The 17,797-nt window shown below is 38.6% G+C and overlaps 1 protein-coding gene across 1 annotated transcript in view; it reads right to left on the bottom strand.

Moving 5' to 3' along the window:
* B3glct (beta 3-glucosyltransferase) overlaps positions 1 to 17,797 on the bottom strand; it is a 109,177-nt gene that overhangs the window by 55,556 nt on the left and 35,824 nt on the right. The window contains exons 5-6 of the mRNA XM_026388380.2: positions 4,232 to 4,308; positions 3,628 to 3,739 (exon numbers count right to left, since the gene is read on the bottom strand). Of these exons, the coding sequence (XP_026244165.2) occupies positions 3,628 to 3,739; positions 4,232 to 4,308 (189 nt within the window). The remainder of the gene's footprint in view (positions 1 to 3,627; positions 3,740 to 4,231; positions 4,309 to 17,797) is intronic.

Here is a 17,797-nt window from a genome sequence, read left to right as displayed (position 1 = left end):
CAATTACAGAAATGCAAATCAAAACTAAACTAAGATTCCATCTCACTCTAGTCAGAATGGCAATTATCAAGAATACAAGCAACAATAAATGTTGGCAAGAATGTGGGGGGAAAGGCACACTCTTACATTGCTGGTGGGACTGCCAATTGGTGCAACCACTATGGAAAGCAGTATGGAGATTCCTCAGATAACTTGGAATAGAACCACCATTTGACCCAGCTATCCCACGTCTCGGTTTATACACAAAGGACTTCAAATCAGCATACTATAGTTTTGCAGCTACATTAATGCTCATAGCAGCTCAATTCACAATAGCTAAACTATGGAACTAGGTGTCCTCCAATAGATGAATGGAGTTAAAAAATGTGATATATATAAATATATATATATAAAATACATATAATATATATATGTATTATATGCTACATATAGTATATATTATATGTATTTTATATATATATATATATATATATATATATATATATATATATATACATACACACATGATAGAATATTACTCAGCCTTAAAGAAGAATGAAATTATGGTATTTGCTGGTAAACGGATGGAGCTGGAGAATATGATGCTAAGCAAAATAAGCCAATCCTAAACAATCAAAGGCCAAATATTTTCTCTGATATATGGATGTTAATTCACAATAAGAAGGTGGGGTGCTAGAGAAGAACAGAGTTACTTTAGGTAGAAGTGAGTGAAGGGAGAGGGGGGGTTATAAGAATAGGAAAGATAGTAGAATGAATCAGACATTATTATCCTATGTACATATAGAACTATTTGACTGGTGGGATTCTACAACATGTACAACCAGAAGAATGAGAAATCATACTCCATCTATATATGATGTATCAAAGTGCATTCTACTGTCATGTATAACTAATTAGAACAATTTTTTTTTAAAAAAAGAAAATCACCCATTTATCATACCATGCCTCTATAGCCTATAAAGAAAATAAACACCTTGGTATATTTTGGCAACCTTCTTACCAATCTTTTACTACTAAAACCTCTCATTCCAAACATAATTTTATGTAAAACATGTTGTCATATTTTGTCTCCTAACTGCAGTGTCTAGCTATTATAAACTATGTAAGAATGTTTTTCAATATTTTTGTGCAGGCTATACACAACTTTAAGGAAGTAACTAATATAGAATCTATGGAAAGAGCCAAACCCCCTATTTTTTTCATGACTTTAATGGCTTCACAGTAGTGATACACACTGTAGGATATTTCACCTCTATTAAAAATAAATACAAGAAGTCAACACACTTCATCAAACACACACCCATGAAAAGCATACTATGAGAAAAAAAAAGACAACAAATGAGATATGAAAAATTACAGAAACCACCTAGGAAGGCCATTTAGCAGAGATCATTTAATAAAGATTTATTTTTATATTTAAAATACTATATAAACAATATAAATTTGCATTTGTAAGAATGGCTGAATGATATTAAAGGAAAATATCAGAAGCAAACAAAAGACCTGATTTCTAACACATTATATAGTTATTGTTTGAATGTGGCTTATTTGTGTCAATATCAAAGTCAGGCTTGCTTTGTGCTTTTTTTCCTAAGATCTTTAAATCTTAGGAAAAAAGAATAAAGGGGTTAAAAAAATCATATGGGATTGAGCTCACTTTAAATTATGTAATCTTTATTCCTCAATGTTAGTTTCAAAAGAAATAAAGCATCATAGACATTTTTCTCCCCAGAGGCAGAGTTCAGAAAAGAGGGAAAAAACATCTCATTTCACCTCTGTTCTGTACTTGCTTTTCATGAACTTGTTTTGAACTTTTACATTTATCATCCCAATTTTCATTAAAAAGCACAGTGAGTCACCATCTCCTGTACAGAATTAGAGCCATGGATAATGGAAAAATAATCTTCAGGTGAACCGAACACCAGGAGGAGACTGAAACTCCTACATCCTAAGAAAGATTTGGGAGTTTTTCTCAAGTCAAAAAAAAAAAAAAAAAAGCATAAAAGCTTAATGAAGGATTTATATAAAACATGGCAACCAAGTACATAGATGCTAGTTAGCTTCATTTCAAAAGACTGGAGGAGTTGGGTTCATAACTTTTCTCTTCTTTGAAGACTTTGTTTTTTCACCTAACAACCTTCTCATCCAATTATATCTATACCTTCCCAGAATCAAAAGCAAAAAAGAGAAACCATGTAGATCCTTCCAGCATTTAAAGATCATCAAAATCAGTGGTTTATATTACAGTAACAGACTACCCCTATATTTGAGAACTTAATCTAATGACTACCGCCCGCTGCCCTTCTTTACATCTATATCAACAAACCAAGCAGGAAGCCATAACTGGCCTTTCATTCCCCAGAAAGTCATTAAACCACATACTTTTCTGGAGTGGGCTTCCAGGTGGCGTAGGTAACTAGCGGTACCAGAAAGGGTCCAACTCTGCTTATCCCAAGTCTAAAGGATCCCATAAAGCAACCAGGTTGCAACCTAGGCTTTTCTAAGAGAACTGAATGTGGTGCTGGGGATTGAACCCAGGGCCTAGTGCATGCATGGCAAGCGCTCTACCAACTGAGCTATATCCCCAGTCCCTTGTGCATGCAAGGCAAGCACTCTACCAACTGAGCTATATCCCCAGTCCCTTGATTGACTCTTGACCTATGTCCAGGGCAGCCTTCTAAGCACTCTGAGCCTTTGACCACAATCTGGAAGGAAAGATGATATTTTAGGGTTTTCAGCCATTCACAAAGGGGTCATTGACCCCTCCTAAATGTTCAACCCTCTGCTCAAAGCTAGGGATTCAGAGGGAAACAAAATCCTGTTGCTGTATCAAATGTACACACAAAATAAGACCTAAAAATACGAAAGTGGTTGTGAACTTCACTGAATCCCTCTAATGCAAGAACCATTCCTTCTCACTTCAGTCCTTCTCAAATAAGTTCCTTCTGCCTGGATATCCTCTTCTGCTAATTCCTGCTCATCCTATAGGACTTAGATGAGAGTAAGCATCCTTTGCTGCCCTGACCCTCCTAGATTAGGCTCAACACCTTGTTATATGCTTCTAAGCGCCTCTCAATCTTCTCCTTATTTTAGATCTCTTTTAACTGTAATTGATTCACTAAAGGCTCCTGTTCTATACCATCCATGTGGTCAGGATCCTTGTCTGTGTTATCCTAGCTCCTGCTGTCCAGGGTGCCTAACACACTGCTGGTACTCAAAAATACTTCTATATAAAATAATACATATATTTTCTGAATGATAAAAAGTAAAAATAACCAATTTAAGTTTATTTCTATGGGAAACTGTTTATGAACTCTTCTGTGTGTAATTTTTTGACTGAAATTTTTAGCACATATAAATAGATTTTTTTCATTGGGGATTTTTTTCATTGGGGATGCTCACTCTACATTCCATCTCTCCATAACCCATAAGCCTCCCAGAGAATTTTTTTAACATAGCTTCCAGATATTCACCTATTCCTTCATTCCTTTTCACTTTAAATTGTCTTTATTAGAATTTATTACAATTATTAATTGTCTTTATTCTAACGCCTCTTAATCGAAATTAAACTTTTTCTCTGAAGCATTAGCTGGAAAGTATACATACCAGCACTGAAGTTGTACTCACCTTAGATGGATCGTATCGTCTGAGTGTTTCTAAGAGTTTGGGAATCTCTATCCTTGTCTCCTCTTCACAGAAGAAAATCCATGATGAATTGCGGCTATATGTTCCAGAAAAGCTAACAAAAAGAAATAAGTTACAGTCATCATCTGTGTAAAATGAGTTTATAGTAAGACTTAAAACTGGTAGGTAAGGAATGGATGAAGTTCAAATAGAACGGCCGACAATAGAGGGTTTTTCCTCTCAACTCTTCTTCAACGTCTAGAGTTTCGACTTATAGTAAAGCCATACACCAATGGTCTACAGAGCAGCCAGAGTTCTTAAAGTCAATTATCTCCATAACAACACCAGTTCACAAGAAAAATAATTTTCAAATATCAACTTGAAGCATTCAATCTTTTAAGAATAAAGCACATTTAAAATTAAAAGCTATGTATGAATAAGAACCAATCAAGAAATCTGTTTAATATGGTAATCATAAAAAGTAAAACTCAAATTTACTTCACTTGTTGACTGAGGAAAAGCACCTTCTTAATAAGAAAACCAGGGAGCACAAAAGTGGTCAGGTTGAAATGTCAGTAATTGACATGTTGGCGTTAAATGCACCTACTGCGGTAACAGGGGGAGTATGGTCCATGCTCCTTCCTGCTTAGCCAGCTCATGAAGAAGGAGGACTGTAGGCAGCTCCTAAAAACACAGGAACGAAGAAAATAAATACAACTGATCAGATTCTTGACCACCGTGTTCAAAAAAAAAAAAAAAATGCAACTGACAAGTTCCCCTGCCCAAAAGCATAAGATACAAGTACATCTAGAGACCCAACAGGTTACTCTTCACAATGTTCTCTTCTTTCTGGTTTTCTTCAGAAGCTACTGCAAGTGAAGTATCTTGGATGAATCTAAACAACCACGCAGACACCCGACAGTGCTCAAGAAACACAAGGAGGGTCTTCAGGGACACTCGGTACTAACTGGAAAATGGCAGATTTGCAAAGGTAACTAGAAGGCAAGAGCCCAGGGGAAGCAGTCAGGATAACTCAGTTTTTTGTTTATACACAAGATATGTAAAATGGGTTAAGTAAAACCCTGTGGCTAAACAAGAGGATACAATATCTAATCTATTTCATGTTTAAAAAAAAAACAACTATTTGTTTAAAGCAATTTAAAAATAACATTTTAAAGTGCTTGAAAGCACCACAGAAATGAAAAGTTGGTCCTGAATACTAGACCTATACTCCTTAATTACTCAAGCAAAAAAAGGGATAACATAATGTTGGAATCTTCAAATTTATAAATATAGAAGGAACTAAGATTCAGAAATCAGGCACAAGTGTGGTTGTGGTTTACAGAAATAAATACGCATATATATGTTCAGAGAGTAATGTTTTAAGGATATGGGTGTTCGCTTTGAAGGAAAGCACTATTCACTATGTTTCAAGTCATTACAAAAGCCAAGTCTTCATATCTGATATGACTACACCTCCTCTTCCAACAAACTTATTATATCCTGTGTTTATACTAGTTATAAGATTATGTTCCAGGTAACCATCAACACAGACATAATTTAAGAATAAATCTTAAATATTTAGTTAGTGCACCAATGTGGGTTCCACATCAATCTTCAAGTTTATATATATTTTATTAAAGATAGTTTTTATCATAAATCACTGGAATCAAATATCAAATAAACCTCGTTGCTTTCATTTATGTAGTATTTATTTCAACTTTAAAGTACAAATATGAAATGTAAAAACAGTAATCAAATTAAATCAGGCAAACAATATGGCACATTAGAAAAAAGCAAACTTAAAGGATAAATTAGCATTTACCCAAGAGAGTACAAGATAAATAATTCAGGCCTTTCCTACTGTCACTTCTGAATTATGCAGTAATTTTCATTGTCTTTTAAAACTTGCTATATATATGTGTGTGTATACACACACACATACACACACACACACATATTCATGAAGGATTATATAAGAGCAAACATTCATGTGTAAAGAAACTAATGATATTACTATTTGCATAAAATTGAAATAATGATGAGTGGATGCTAATGTGAACTAGACAAGAAAAGAAATTTAGCAAGTACTTTTTAAAGTTTTACATAAAGATAAGTGCTAATGAGTTACAAAGTAGGAACCAAAATTATGATGAAAACTTTTTAACAGTGGAAATATCTTTATGTTAAATGGGAAAAAATAGACACGATTTCGACATTAAAACAAATTCATATATGAACAGGAACTAAGGGAACGAGAAAATGAAAATATTTGTATCCAGATGATAGAATGATGAGATATACATTTTAAGAGTCTTTTGGGAGTTACAATATAGTTAATTTTCTTTAAAAATTGAGGGAAAATAAATGCAACTCAAAATGTGACTTCCAAACAAGTATGCACGTCCTACTTATAGGACATGTATAATATTAACAAATATTAACTCAGATATTAACTGGCTTCCCTCTTCCACTGCAAGGCTGCTTTCCTGAGGGACACCAGGAGATAGGTCTATAAATAACTTCCCCCACCACAATAAAAATGCCACAATGGTTTCTTCAGAACAAAGGAGTCAAATCCTAGAATGAAATAACCCCTGTGGATTATTAGTGGATTAAAATCATCCCTGGCTTTGTTACCTTTTATTCACTAAAGTGTACAATGGATTTCATAAAGGCTTCTATTTGTGACCACAACAAGGGCCACTGAGGTTCTTCTCCTTGTATCTCCAAATAGAAACACTTCAAAAACTTGCACATTTGTCAGGAATAGACTCCAAAGGTGTGTGAGCACTCCAAAACACAAAGTAGGTTCCACCTTCACACTCAGAATCCTAATTTTGATTTACCATAGAGTAAGCCATAGTCATCTTAAGTATAAATAAATGTTAATCTACTAATCCTCAAAAGGCCCAAGAACTTTTATTCTTCCCATACACACACACACAGACACAAACACACACACACACATACACACAAACACACACACACAGACACAAACACACACACACACATACACACACACATATGGAGATGTATTAGAGCCTCTGAGATAAAAAATCAAAAAGGTCACAATTAAATCTTCTATCAGATGATCGGATCTTACTTCTTACCACTTGGAGTTAAAGTCACAGATGTTCTATATGATTGAGACCTCCTATAAAAGTGCTATGCCACCATCTTGCAACACTTCAAGCTTCAAAGCAAGTGTTTTCATTAAGTCATTGGATAGGGATGAAGAGATTTTTCAAATGAAAAAAAAATCAAGGGAAGAGTAAGAAAATGTTCTATGCACATTATCGGGAGCTGTTTGGAAGATGGTAAAGGCACTCCTGTATGCAGCAATCATCTGATATCAATCTAAATGATGCCTAAGCACCAGACCTTGCTACTATTTCAAATCTAAAAGGTGATGCAAAATTCCACCCATAATGAGAAAATGTCCTAACTGTTGCAAGCATGAAAGGGCTAGAAATTAAATGATAAAATGTGAGCAGGTGACAGAAAAGGGAAAGCAAATGAAATGTTGATTGCAGGAATGAAAAAGTCAATGCTTGAAAATGGATTCAAACATGAATATTTAAAATATCATAGATAACTTTAATTATTGGTTACAATTGACTTTGAAACACTTTTGCCTGTGTCTGGAAAGAATTCAACGATTTAGCTGTTGATCTCTCCTTTGGTCAGGAGACAATTTCCTAGTATTTGCAATTTGGACTTACCTTAATCTAACCTCTATACTTAGAAGAATATGGATGTATGGACTGTCTCGTTCAGACTGAATGCTAAATTAGAAAGCAAAAGCCAATACATTTGTTAAGTATTAGGCAGAGGTTCTAAAAGACTGAATTCTATTTCAAGACTGATTCCAGTTAAACTGTAATTACAAATTCCAACTATCATATAGTTCTGAGGCACTGAACTGAGCTTTTAAAACTAACAAATAAATTATGATGAAAATTAACATCTGTTTATTATTACAGTTTCTTCCATAAGAGGTAAGTACATCTTATGAAGATAAGGGATGTGTAAAATGCTGTTTGGAACATACTGGAGACAGATTTACTAGCCATTAAAATCCAGTATTCATTTATGGTCCATTTATGGTCTTAGATTATAAGTGATGCTATAATAATACACTTTCCAGGAATCTGAGTCTACATTTAAAAATATATGTACTATTTTGCTTTTTCCAGACCCCTGTCTTACTCATTAATTGTCCTTTCCTAAAAAAGAAAAATATGGCATCTTTATTTATAAATTTTACTTGACAAACTATTTACTTTGAAATACATTACTAAGTACATTTTATGGCTTATATAAATCTGTCTTAACTAATCATTCATTCTCTCAGAATAGCAGTAAAGCTTAGCATTTAAGGACCTGATTTCTGAAGATTAAGTACTTGCATCTGAATCCTAGCTTTTATTTTTTTTCTAGGCTTGTGATGTTGAAGAAGTTCCTTAACCCAGCTGTGGCTCTATCTCAATTTCTAATGAGATAACAAAATCAAATAAGTTAGTACCGGCCAAACACTTCTCACATGGTAATGGTGTGAAGACTCCTACTGTTTTACAATATTTGTTGAGCAGCTACTATGTGGCCGACATTGTTCTAGGGACAAAGTGAACAGTTGTGATAAAAACAGAGTCCCTGTCCTCCTGGATCTCATGTTCTAAGGAAGGAGACAAATAGTAAGTAAATAAATCTACCAGAAAAATGTCAGGGACAAATGCCATAAAGACATAAAGCCAGGTGAAGGGATGGGATGAAAGGTCACAGTTTACTGACCGACAAAGAAATCACTTCCACACATCTGCTAGGCTGATCTGCTGTGCGGGTGATTCCAGCCCCACCAGCAGTGCAGAGAAGAGGCTTTGGAGCCCATCAGAACAGATGCTGGCCTGGATCCACCACACAGGAGTGATGTGAGCATGAGAAAATCACTTAATCTATGTCTCAGCTTCCTCGTTGCAAATCGGGAAGAATAACAGTCACTCACAGTTAAATGAGCTCATGCTTGGAAACAGCAGACAACAGGGCAACAACGTGAGCATGAAATAAAAATGATGCTGATGAGAATCAATAAAAGTCGGCTTTGATTCTGACTCCACTTTCCAACTCTGTCTCCACTCCCAACTCCAGCCCCATAAACTAGATTCTTCCCCAGCTCCTCAAACTCTCCAAAGAGCTCATCCTCCTTCCTTTCATGCACTCACTCACATTCGGTGGGACCCCTGGTTCACTGCCTCCATCCATGGGAGTTCTCACAGCTGCCTGCGGGAGGACTCTTGCAGGCTCTTAACTCTTTCAAGGCTTAGTTCAAATGCCATAAACCCTTGCCTTTCGAGGCAGGGGTGGAGGTGTGCTTGCCTGTGTTCTCAAGTCTGCAGGGATTTAAGCAGCAATGCAGCTGCTGGAACGGCCTGTTCCCCTGATGAGAATGGGAATCCTGGAGGGAAGGCAAGTGCCATGTCCAGCACCTGGCACAGGGTGTGGCCGTCTACAGTGACCCACAGCCTGGGGAGGCCACCTCTGCTGGACATCACACTCAAGGTCCCATCTGTACCTGCATGAAGCACCTGTCTCCTCTATACACTTGCATGCTCTGGCTCTTAACTTGACCCCACTGTCACCACTAGCCCCTATGTCACCACCAGAAGAGAGTTCTAAAGTGACCTTCTTCTTTGGGACCCTAGCTCCAGATTCAAAACCCCGCTTGACAACATCCAACTGACCATGCCGACCCATTGCAGGGCCTCCCCCCTTGGCACTCAGGGAGACAACATCTGGCCTTTGCCCCCTTAGTAGTCAAGCTCTGGCTCCCTCCAAAGTCACAAGAAGAGTCTCCAGGATAAGGAAGGGGTTCAAAGACTGGGCAGCCAAAATAGACTCATGAGTTCATAACATGGTCTTTCAAATAGCACAAAGATGTCATCATTGCTGGGCAAACCTACCTTGAGTTGCAATGTTCTGTTTCCTGTGCTGCACAGAGTATACTAGGTAAAGACACATGCACAGAAGATGCTTCTAAGAATGCCAGTTGTATATGTGAAAAGCAACAGTGTTATTTTAGTGAAAGAATGTGTAAAAACAATCTGTTTGCTCCTGGGGCATCCTGCCCATGCCCTTTCACAAAGTGAATGTTTGACAGATATTTATTAAGTGAATACCTGAATAAATTCTTATTCAACAGCAATATAATAAAGTATCCAGTTTAATAAAAAAAACTATGAATATGACTACGTAACACCTGACAATTTGTACCTCCCTACAAAGGACTTTTAGTAAGTAATTAAATATTCAATTGCTTTCATCTCAAAAGGAAAGTTTAATGATAGCCTCAAAAAGATGAGGCCATAAATCACATACATGATTCTCAAAGCTAACCTTTTAATGAAGTACTTCACACTGTCTCCAATAAAGCAAATTTCTAAAAATAGAAAGCACCAGCCCACCTTTCTCAAGCTTCTTCACACTAATTTATTAAAGGCTTTGCCAGCTCTCCTGGCTTATTTTATGGAAATTAGGTTTTTTGTGGTTTTTTTTTTTTTAGATCTAATGAGCCAAGGCTTGATGAACTCATCTCCAGAACATGGTGATTTCCAAAACTTTCCTGCGAACAAGCAAAAAAAGTATGATTTATTTGTAAGGTTGAGATTCTGCCAGATTTTAAATAAGGATTAGAGTCTCCTTGCAATAGAAGGCAACAAAATTAGAAATGTCTGTTCCCTTCAAAAGTTATATACTTAGGGGTAGGGAGGATGGAGAGGTTTCTAAGCAGCTATGTTAGCTCCATTTGTCCTAAAGCTGAACAGGTCATCTAATATTTGTTCCTCATTCCCTGCCTTCCCTCCGCCCCCCGTCCCACCCCCCCCGCCCCACAAATAAACTTTTAATCATCTCCCACTTTTGGAATTATTTTATGTTTTTGGCAAATTGCCTTAAAAAAACAGAAATATAGAGCTGGAGCTAGAGCTCATGGTAGCATGCTTGCCTAGGATATTTGAGGTCCTGGGTTCAATCTTCAGCACCACATAAAAAGATAAATAAATAAAACAAAGGCATTGTGTCCATCTACAACTAAAATAAAAATTTAAAAAAAAACAGAAACATAATGTATCCATGGTTCTGCCCATTTCCCCAGTCCTACCTTAATTCCACACTCTGTCCTCTGCCTCTAACTCCTCATTCCGCAGGGCCTTTACCTCCCTGTCCCCACGCAATTCCCTGACCACACACGACCTTCAACTTGTGCTAAGGTCAAAGTTCCCATTTCAGACTCTTCAAAGGGTGCCTGGATCGCTGTTTTACTAGTGCCTACCCAAAACAACACAATTAAGCCCTTCATTTTCTTCCCTTTATTATTCCCAATTTAATCTTATTGGGAAATTCCTTTGGAGTACAATAATGGGTTTTGATCATTTTAGGCAGGTGATTCATATACTTCTGAAGCTCCAGGAAAGGTTATTTCAGTGTAGGATAAGAAGGAAAAACTAAAGAGTCGCAGATGACAGCCTTTCTTTCCACCCTAACGAAAATTCAAGACACTCCAAAGAGTCGTCCCCCAAGACTGAGCTGTTTTCTCCCATTTCATGTAACAAAAAATAAGAGCTGACACCTAAACATCCCTTCAGGAAGGATTCTGTTACACTCAAAACATAGAAGTCAAATCATAATTGGCACACAGGTGCTGTTCACATAATAGACATTTAAAACAAAATAAATCCAAGTGCCTGACTTATTAAAAGAGTGTCCCACAAACTCTGCTGTCAGATTTCACCTCCAATTTGCTTTTTGACTGTGTATCTCTTAAAATGATCAATCTTTAAAATTTCACATTACCCTGTCATCTGTAATGGAGGGAGGGGGGAAAAAAAGAACTCAGGAACCAGAAGAATGAGAAGTTATACTCCATTTATGTGGGATGTGTCAAAATGCATTCTACTGTCATGTATAAATAATTAGAACAAAAATTTTAAAAAGAAAAAAAAACATAAAATTTTTTAAAAAAAGAACTCAGGGAAAAAATGGCACTTCTTCAAAATTTCTCTTCCTCTATCTGAAGACTTGCATTTGGGAACCCCCTGTTCATCAGCCACACGCCCCATCTTCTCAACCTTCTTTTTCCTTCATGGTAAACTAAAAGGATCACTAGTGCTCCAAACACAATACTTTGTGCATGCAAAGTCTGTAAAAATTTTATAGTAAAAAGACTTGAGAAGACAATCCATGAGGCTCTCGACAATTGTGATATCTATTTGAAGCCACGATGTACACCACTGTGTCAAGACATGAGTTAGTATCATGTGAATTATGCATGTGAAACCAGGCAAGTGGTGCCTGCACAAACTCCAGTCTCCATTGGCATCCCAAAAGTTGACCTCCACAGCAACTCAGGTCTTCACCTTCCAGAACTATATTCTAATTTTTCCTTTTCTTTGATTTCACCAAAGTCTTCTCTTTATCCTTTCTGGCTTCACATGCACAATTAGCATGATATCAACTCATATTTTTACAAAATGTTACACTTCTTAAATGGCTTCAGATATGTATCAGAATTCCCAAGGACCTTGTGTATTATCTACAGGTGTTCTTTTACTATTGACAAAAGGGCCTAATACAACTACCAATGCTCAATTACCAATTATTGATTAAATACATTAGTACACTTATTCTGTACTTCTAATTTCCATGTAAGAAAACCTCACTTATGGTATGAAAAATGTGCCATCTTATAAGTAATTCACACAACTGAAATATCCTTTCTAAATTCCTTTTTAAGCCTTTGTACCACAGCTATCTAGAACAGCCTTCTCCATGTAGAATAATAGTCAATAAAGTCTGCTGACTTAATGACTAGAAAGAATTACAAAAACATGTAACATGTAAACTTCAAGTGACTATATACTACATTACAAGCTTCAAAACTGGAGATGGGAATGACAACCCATAAGGACCCAAACTATCTCAGAAAATGAGGAAAAGTTTCACCCCTCTTGTAACAACAACAAATACAGATTAAATTTCAGATAGAATGTTAGTTTAGGCTCCTGTTTTGGGGGGTTTTTTTGGTTTTTTTTTTTTTTGGTCTTTTTTGTTCCCACTGTAAGGATGAAAAATGTTTGTGTTTATAATAAGACTGCATTTTAGCACCTTCAGGCAAAACAGGCACAGGTAATGACTTGCCAAAGCAAAGAGAATATCTAGAAGCAGATGCATAATCACAGAATCCATTAAATTTTTGCACCTTAATTTTTTGGCAGACTTTCTAGTCAAGTGCAACCTGACAGGAGTAATGAATAAATAAACAGCAGTTCTAGACATCTGGTATTGTGGGAGGCATAGATATTTTGAGCTATCAAATAAATATGCAAATGGTTAAAATTAACTACTGATTTCCCCCCCCTCACCCAGCAACATTTGTGAATGCTCACAATGGGCAAATCTATGGAGAAACCAAAATTTGCAATCTGAAGGCGTCCTAATTCAGGACCCTGTGACAGGAGGGCCCCATACATCTCACACATTAGTACAGCACACACTGCCACACCCTGTGGTCCTCCCTGGAAGAGATAGTATCTGCCTCTTAGATTTCCCTTATCCCAGCTTCCACAGCAGACTGGGCTGTCAATTCTTTCTCAAGAGCATATCAATTTCTTGAAAAAGGTCCCAGTTAAACCTCAATTAGGGGGTCATTCTGTCTCTTTAAGATGACACTGCATGCCCCCCCCCCACCAACCTATGCATTTCAGCATTTATTTCTCACAAGTTGATATTGTTTCTCTATCTTCATGCAGTTCCAGGGCAGGACATATCATCATTGCCCCCCAGAATTGTCTGCTTGTCCTCTGTTAACTATCAACAATTTTTAGATCTCTAAAATGCTATTTGTGGAATAAACTAGAATTGTTTTAAAAAAAAATTTATAGTTGTGTCCGGACAGAATGCCTTTATTTTATTTGTTTATTTTTTATGTGGTGCTTAGGATCAGACCCAGTGCCTCACACATGCAAGGCAAGCACTCTATCACTGAGCTACTAGACTAGAAAACTAGACTTTTCATCACATGATAAAAATCTCTACAAAGAGAAAAAAATGATGGAGTATCAAGTATAGTTTCAAATTTTAAAATCTTTCTGGCCATTTTAACTTCCTAAAGACTTGATCCAAATATGAAACTACTTAGGCCTTGACAGTACACTCAGCATGTTTTGAATGAATTAAATCCCAGCGCTCAAATTTGTGATAACTCCTTCAGTACTCATAGCTGACTTCCATGCAAGCAAAGAATTTTGAAATAACAACAGACTATCTTGTAATTAGAGGGAGGGTTCCTTATCCCTTTAGTATAGACTGTTTACTATCACAAAAATTAAATGTTGGAGGGGGTCGCTTAATGATAATACTTAATTACACGTCTTTAAAAGTAATATCAATATCGCCACCTAGTGGCCATCTAAGTCCCCTAACTCAACAGGTTGTCCAAGCTGCAAAGTGTAAATATAAATAAAAGACAATATAGTGCATGCATACCAAAACTGAGTAGAAGCATCAAATAAAGTATAAGAAAAATACTTTGAGGAATGAAGTTTTTCCTGAGTTTTGAAAGCTGAGAAAAATGCATCCATGTAAATACAGTTTCTAACACTGTACGTTTGACATTCTACTAGGTGCCATGGGAAATATGAAGGCAGTTTGCTGTCTGAAGGCAGGACAGATGCACAGTATCAAGTTAACCATGCGGGAGTCCTTGAAAAATGTCAAAGGGCACCCCAGAAACCAGGTTTCAGAAGACAAAATTTTCCATTATGGTACGCTGGGGTTACCAGTAACAACATAGTCTGTCAAAATAAAATAATAATATTGGACATTTTTTAAAAAGGATATTTAGACATTCATTATAACACAAGTGAGCCTTGAAGACAATATTAAGTGAAATAAACCCATTACTAAAGGGCAAATACTGTATGGCTCCATCATGTGAAGGACCCAGAGTATCCAAACTCACAGAGACAGGAAGTAGAATGGTGGTGGTCAAGGGCTGTGGGAAAGAGAAATGGGCAGTTGTTGTTTGATGGGTTCAGAGCCTCAGTGTGGCAGGATGAAAAGTTCTGAAGATGGGTTGCCAACCTGAATGTACTTGACACTACCAAACTGCACACTTAAGAGTTTGATTTTGTGATAGGTGCTTTTGAACCACAATTAAAGATTAGAATGGAGATAATAATGACAGTATCATGAGCCAGCTACAACACACTGGTTTGTGATGCTTCCTGAGGTAAGCGCACAGGCAGGAGTCCCAGGAGAAAGCCCTGTAAGATGGGCAGCTTGAGATGCCCTAAGAGGCCTCTCTGGAGAACATCACAGGACTGGACACTATTTGAAAGAATGAACCTGGGGTTCCCTGCATCACACTTCACCCTTCTCTCTGCACCTCTCTGTCCACCCCTCAGCCTTCCTAGAGGGCTGCCCTTGATCGACCTGGCCCCTAGACACCCGTCTTCCCTAGGGTCCACTGCCCTTCCAGCTTCCAGATCCCAGCCCTATGTGCTGCTTTATAAAGCTCAAGTTCACCAGCTCCTGGCCAAGCCTTTTTCATGAGCTTCAAACAAATACCCAGCCTCTGGCCACTGACAATACCATTGAGGATGTGACCTCTGTAAACACGCAGTCAGCTTCCCCTGCTGAACCTGCAAAGAGCCATCCTCGGCCTCACCTAGTAGCACTACCTCACCTGAGTCCTAGCTGGAAGCAATCCTTCCTTCTCCTCTAGCCCATGCCTAAATCCTACCATCTGGCCCATAAACCTCCATATCCCCCCCTGTGCAGATCCAGTGCTTCCCCACTGGCCATGGTGAGGGCCCAGCAGCATGGGCCATGCACCTGAGCAGCCCTGCCCCAGGCTAATCTGACGGCCTCAGAGTGAAGCCCCTACCCTGGTCTTGGCTCTCCTACTGCCATCCTCCCACAGTTAACAGAGGCTGGGCTTAAGACGCATATCCAACCAGGTCTACTCCCGACGGTCCTCTCTAGCAGGAAGCTTCAACCAGGGGTCACTCTAGCTGTAACAGTAACTGGAGGATGCCAGGAGCCAGAGACACCAAACATCTCAGGCATCAAAGGGATGGTTCTCAAAACGCCAGTGGTGCCCCCTAAGAAGCCCTGAGTAAGGCCTGGCTCTCCAGGGTACACACAGTTCCTTGTGACCATGTCTCCATCTCCCTTCCCAGGCTGGCTTCCCACATGGCTGAATCCCAGCTGATACCCTCTCAGAATGGCAGGCCCTCACATTCCACACCTCTCACCTGGCTGTCCTACCTGCTGGCCTCCTCTCCCATCCCTGACCTCAACCTAACTGGAGCCTGATATGCAGGACTTGGCTCTCACAAGTCCCTTTTTATGCCCTGTATCTCCTCTTTAGCTGCCCACTTCCCCTCCCGGCCATGATGGGGACCCCTCTTTTATGCACCCTTCCATCACAGCACTCCCACGTTGCTATAAGATTGCCTGCTGATGGGCCTGTCTCCTCTCTTGGACTTTATCTTCCTGATCTTCATCTTCCCAGTACTTTGCCCATAGTAAATCTGTAAATACTGAATGATGAGATATGCATAGATAAATTCTTCTACAGACTAGGCGAGTCCTTGAAGTGTAAACAAAATCCTAAATTTAGCAGAGACATCAGTTTGTTCCCCAGAACCCATCCTACCATCTTCCTATTAAGGGTTAGACCCCCTGAGTTCTGCCTGGACCTAAGGCCACTGAACCAGACACTGCATTTCCAGCCTTGGTATGCCTACCTGATTATGTTCGGGACAGTGGTACATAAGGAAAAGGGACATATATAACTTCAAGGTCCTCATACTTGTCCTCCACACATTGCAGGGTGGAAAAGGACAAGAAACTTGGAGCAAGAAACCTGGAGTAGAGCCTCCTACCCCAGCCTGACCACTGACTGGGCTGTTTGGGAGGGAAAGTAAATCTACCTTCCTTAAACCATTTTTATGTTGTCTATGTTAAAAAAGTCAAGGGAATTTTTTGCAATCTGACTACCACATATTGATACTTCCTTTGTCTAAAGTGCTGTGAAGAGATCCAAAGAAGTGTCTGTCTTCAGAGAACCTGTGACTTAATGCAATGTGTGTGCATGCGTGTGTGTGTGTGTGTGTGTGTGTGTGTATGTGTACACCTGGGTGCATGTGTGTGCCTGCGCATGACCAAAGGTATCTATGCTGTCTGGAAGAGAAGTGAAAAGGAAATCCTATTACAATAGAAAAGAAAGCAGCTCTGGGAAAGAAGAGATAATGAATTTCAGGATGCAATTCAATTAACATTCACCGAAAACTCAGGCTAAGTACACAACACTGCGCTTGGTTCTGAGAAATCAAAAACTTAATAAGACACATTCTTTTCTCTGCTCTCAAAATTTGTAGGAAAGACAAAATGATAACAAGCAATAATACAAAGTGAAAAAGTACACAATAGAATTTGTACAAGATACAGAAGCGGGACCACAGAGAAAGTGCTTTGCAAGGGAGGGTCAGGAAGGGACACAGAAAGGCCTCCTGGGGATAGGAGAAAGATAAGCTCAACTCCTGCAGAGCCACAGAGGCACAAGGTGGGCAGAAGAAGTTTGAAATTGCTGGGAAGCAAAGCTCAAAGAATTGAGTGACAGGAGACAATGCTGGGATCCAGGGGCAGAAACATCAGTCCATAAGCTTTGGTATAATTATCCAGGCAAAGGGGAAGAAACACGGAAGGCTTCCTCCACTCGGCTGGATCTAATCCCTCTCAGCTGCCTGCCATCCTGCCTCAACTCCTGGAAAGGGCTGGGAATGAAGCTCAGTGGTAGAGCATGTGTTTAGCATGCACGAGGCCCTGGGTTCAATCCCCAGTACCAAAAAACTAACAAAATAAAACACTGAGAGACACCAAGAAGCTCCAGCCAACACACATTTTTCATTCCTAAATAAAAATTTGTCATGTTCTGTTTCAATGAGAACCTTAACCACCCTCCCATAGGGTCTATGGTCAGTTTAAATCACCCAGCAATCTTGCACCTCTAGGCCCTACTTTTTGCAGAGCCTCCAAAGAAAGGTAGGCACATCCAGCCCCTAGAATAACCCTCCCAAGTCTCTTTTGTCCTAATGAGAAAAAAAAGAATTTC

The sequence above is a fragment of the Urocitellus parryii genome, chromosome 2, assembly GCF_045843805.1.
Source record: "Urocitellus parryii isolate mUroPar1 chromosome 2, mUroPar1.hap1, whole genome shotgun sequence".
NCBI classification, from domain to species: domain Eukaryota; kingdom Metazoa; phylum Chordata; class Mammalia; order Rodentia; family Sciuridae; genus Urocitellus; species Urocitellus parryii.
The sequence above is the reverse complement of the archived record's forward strand: the minus strand, read 5'-3'. Positions and strand labels throughout refer to the sequence as shown.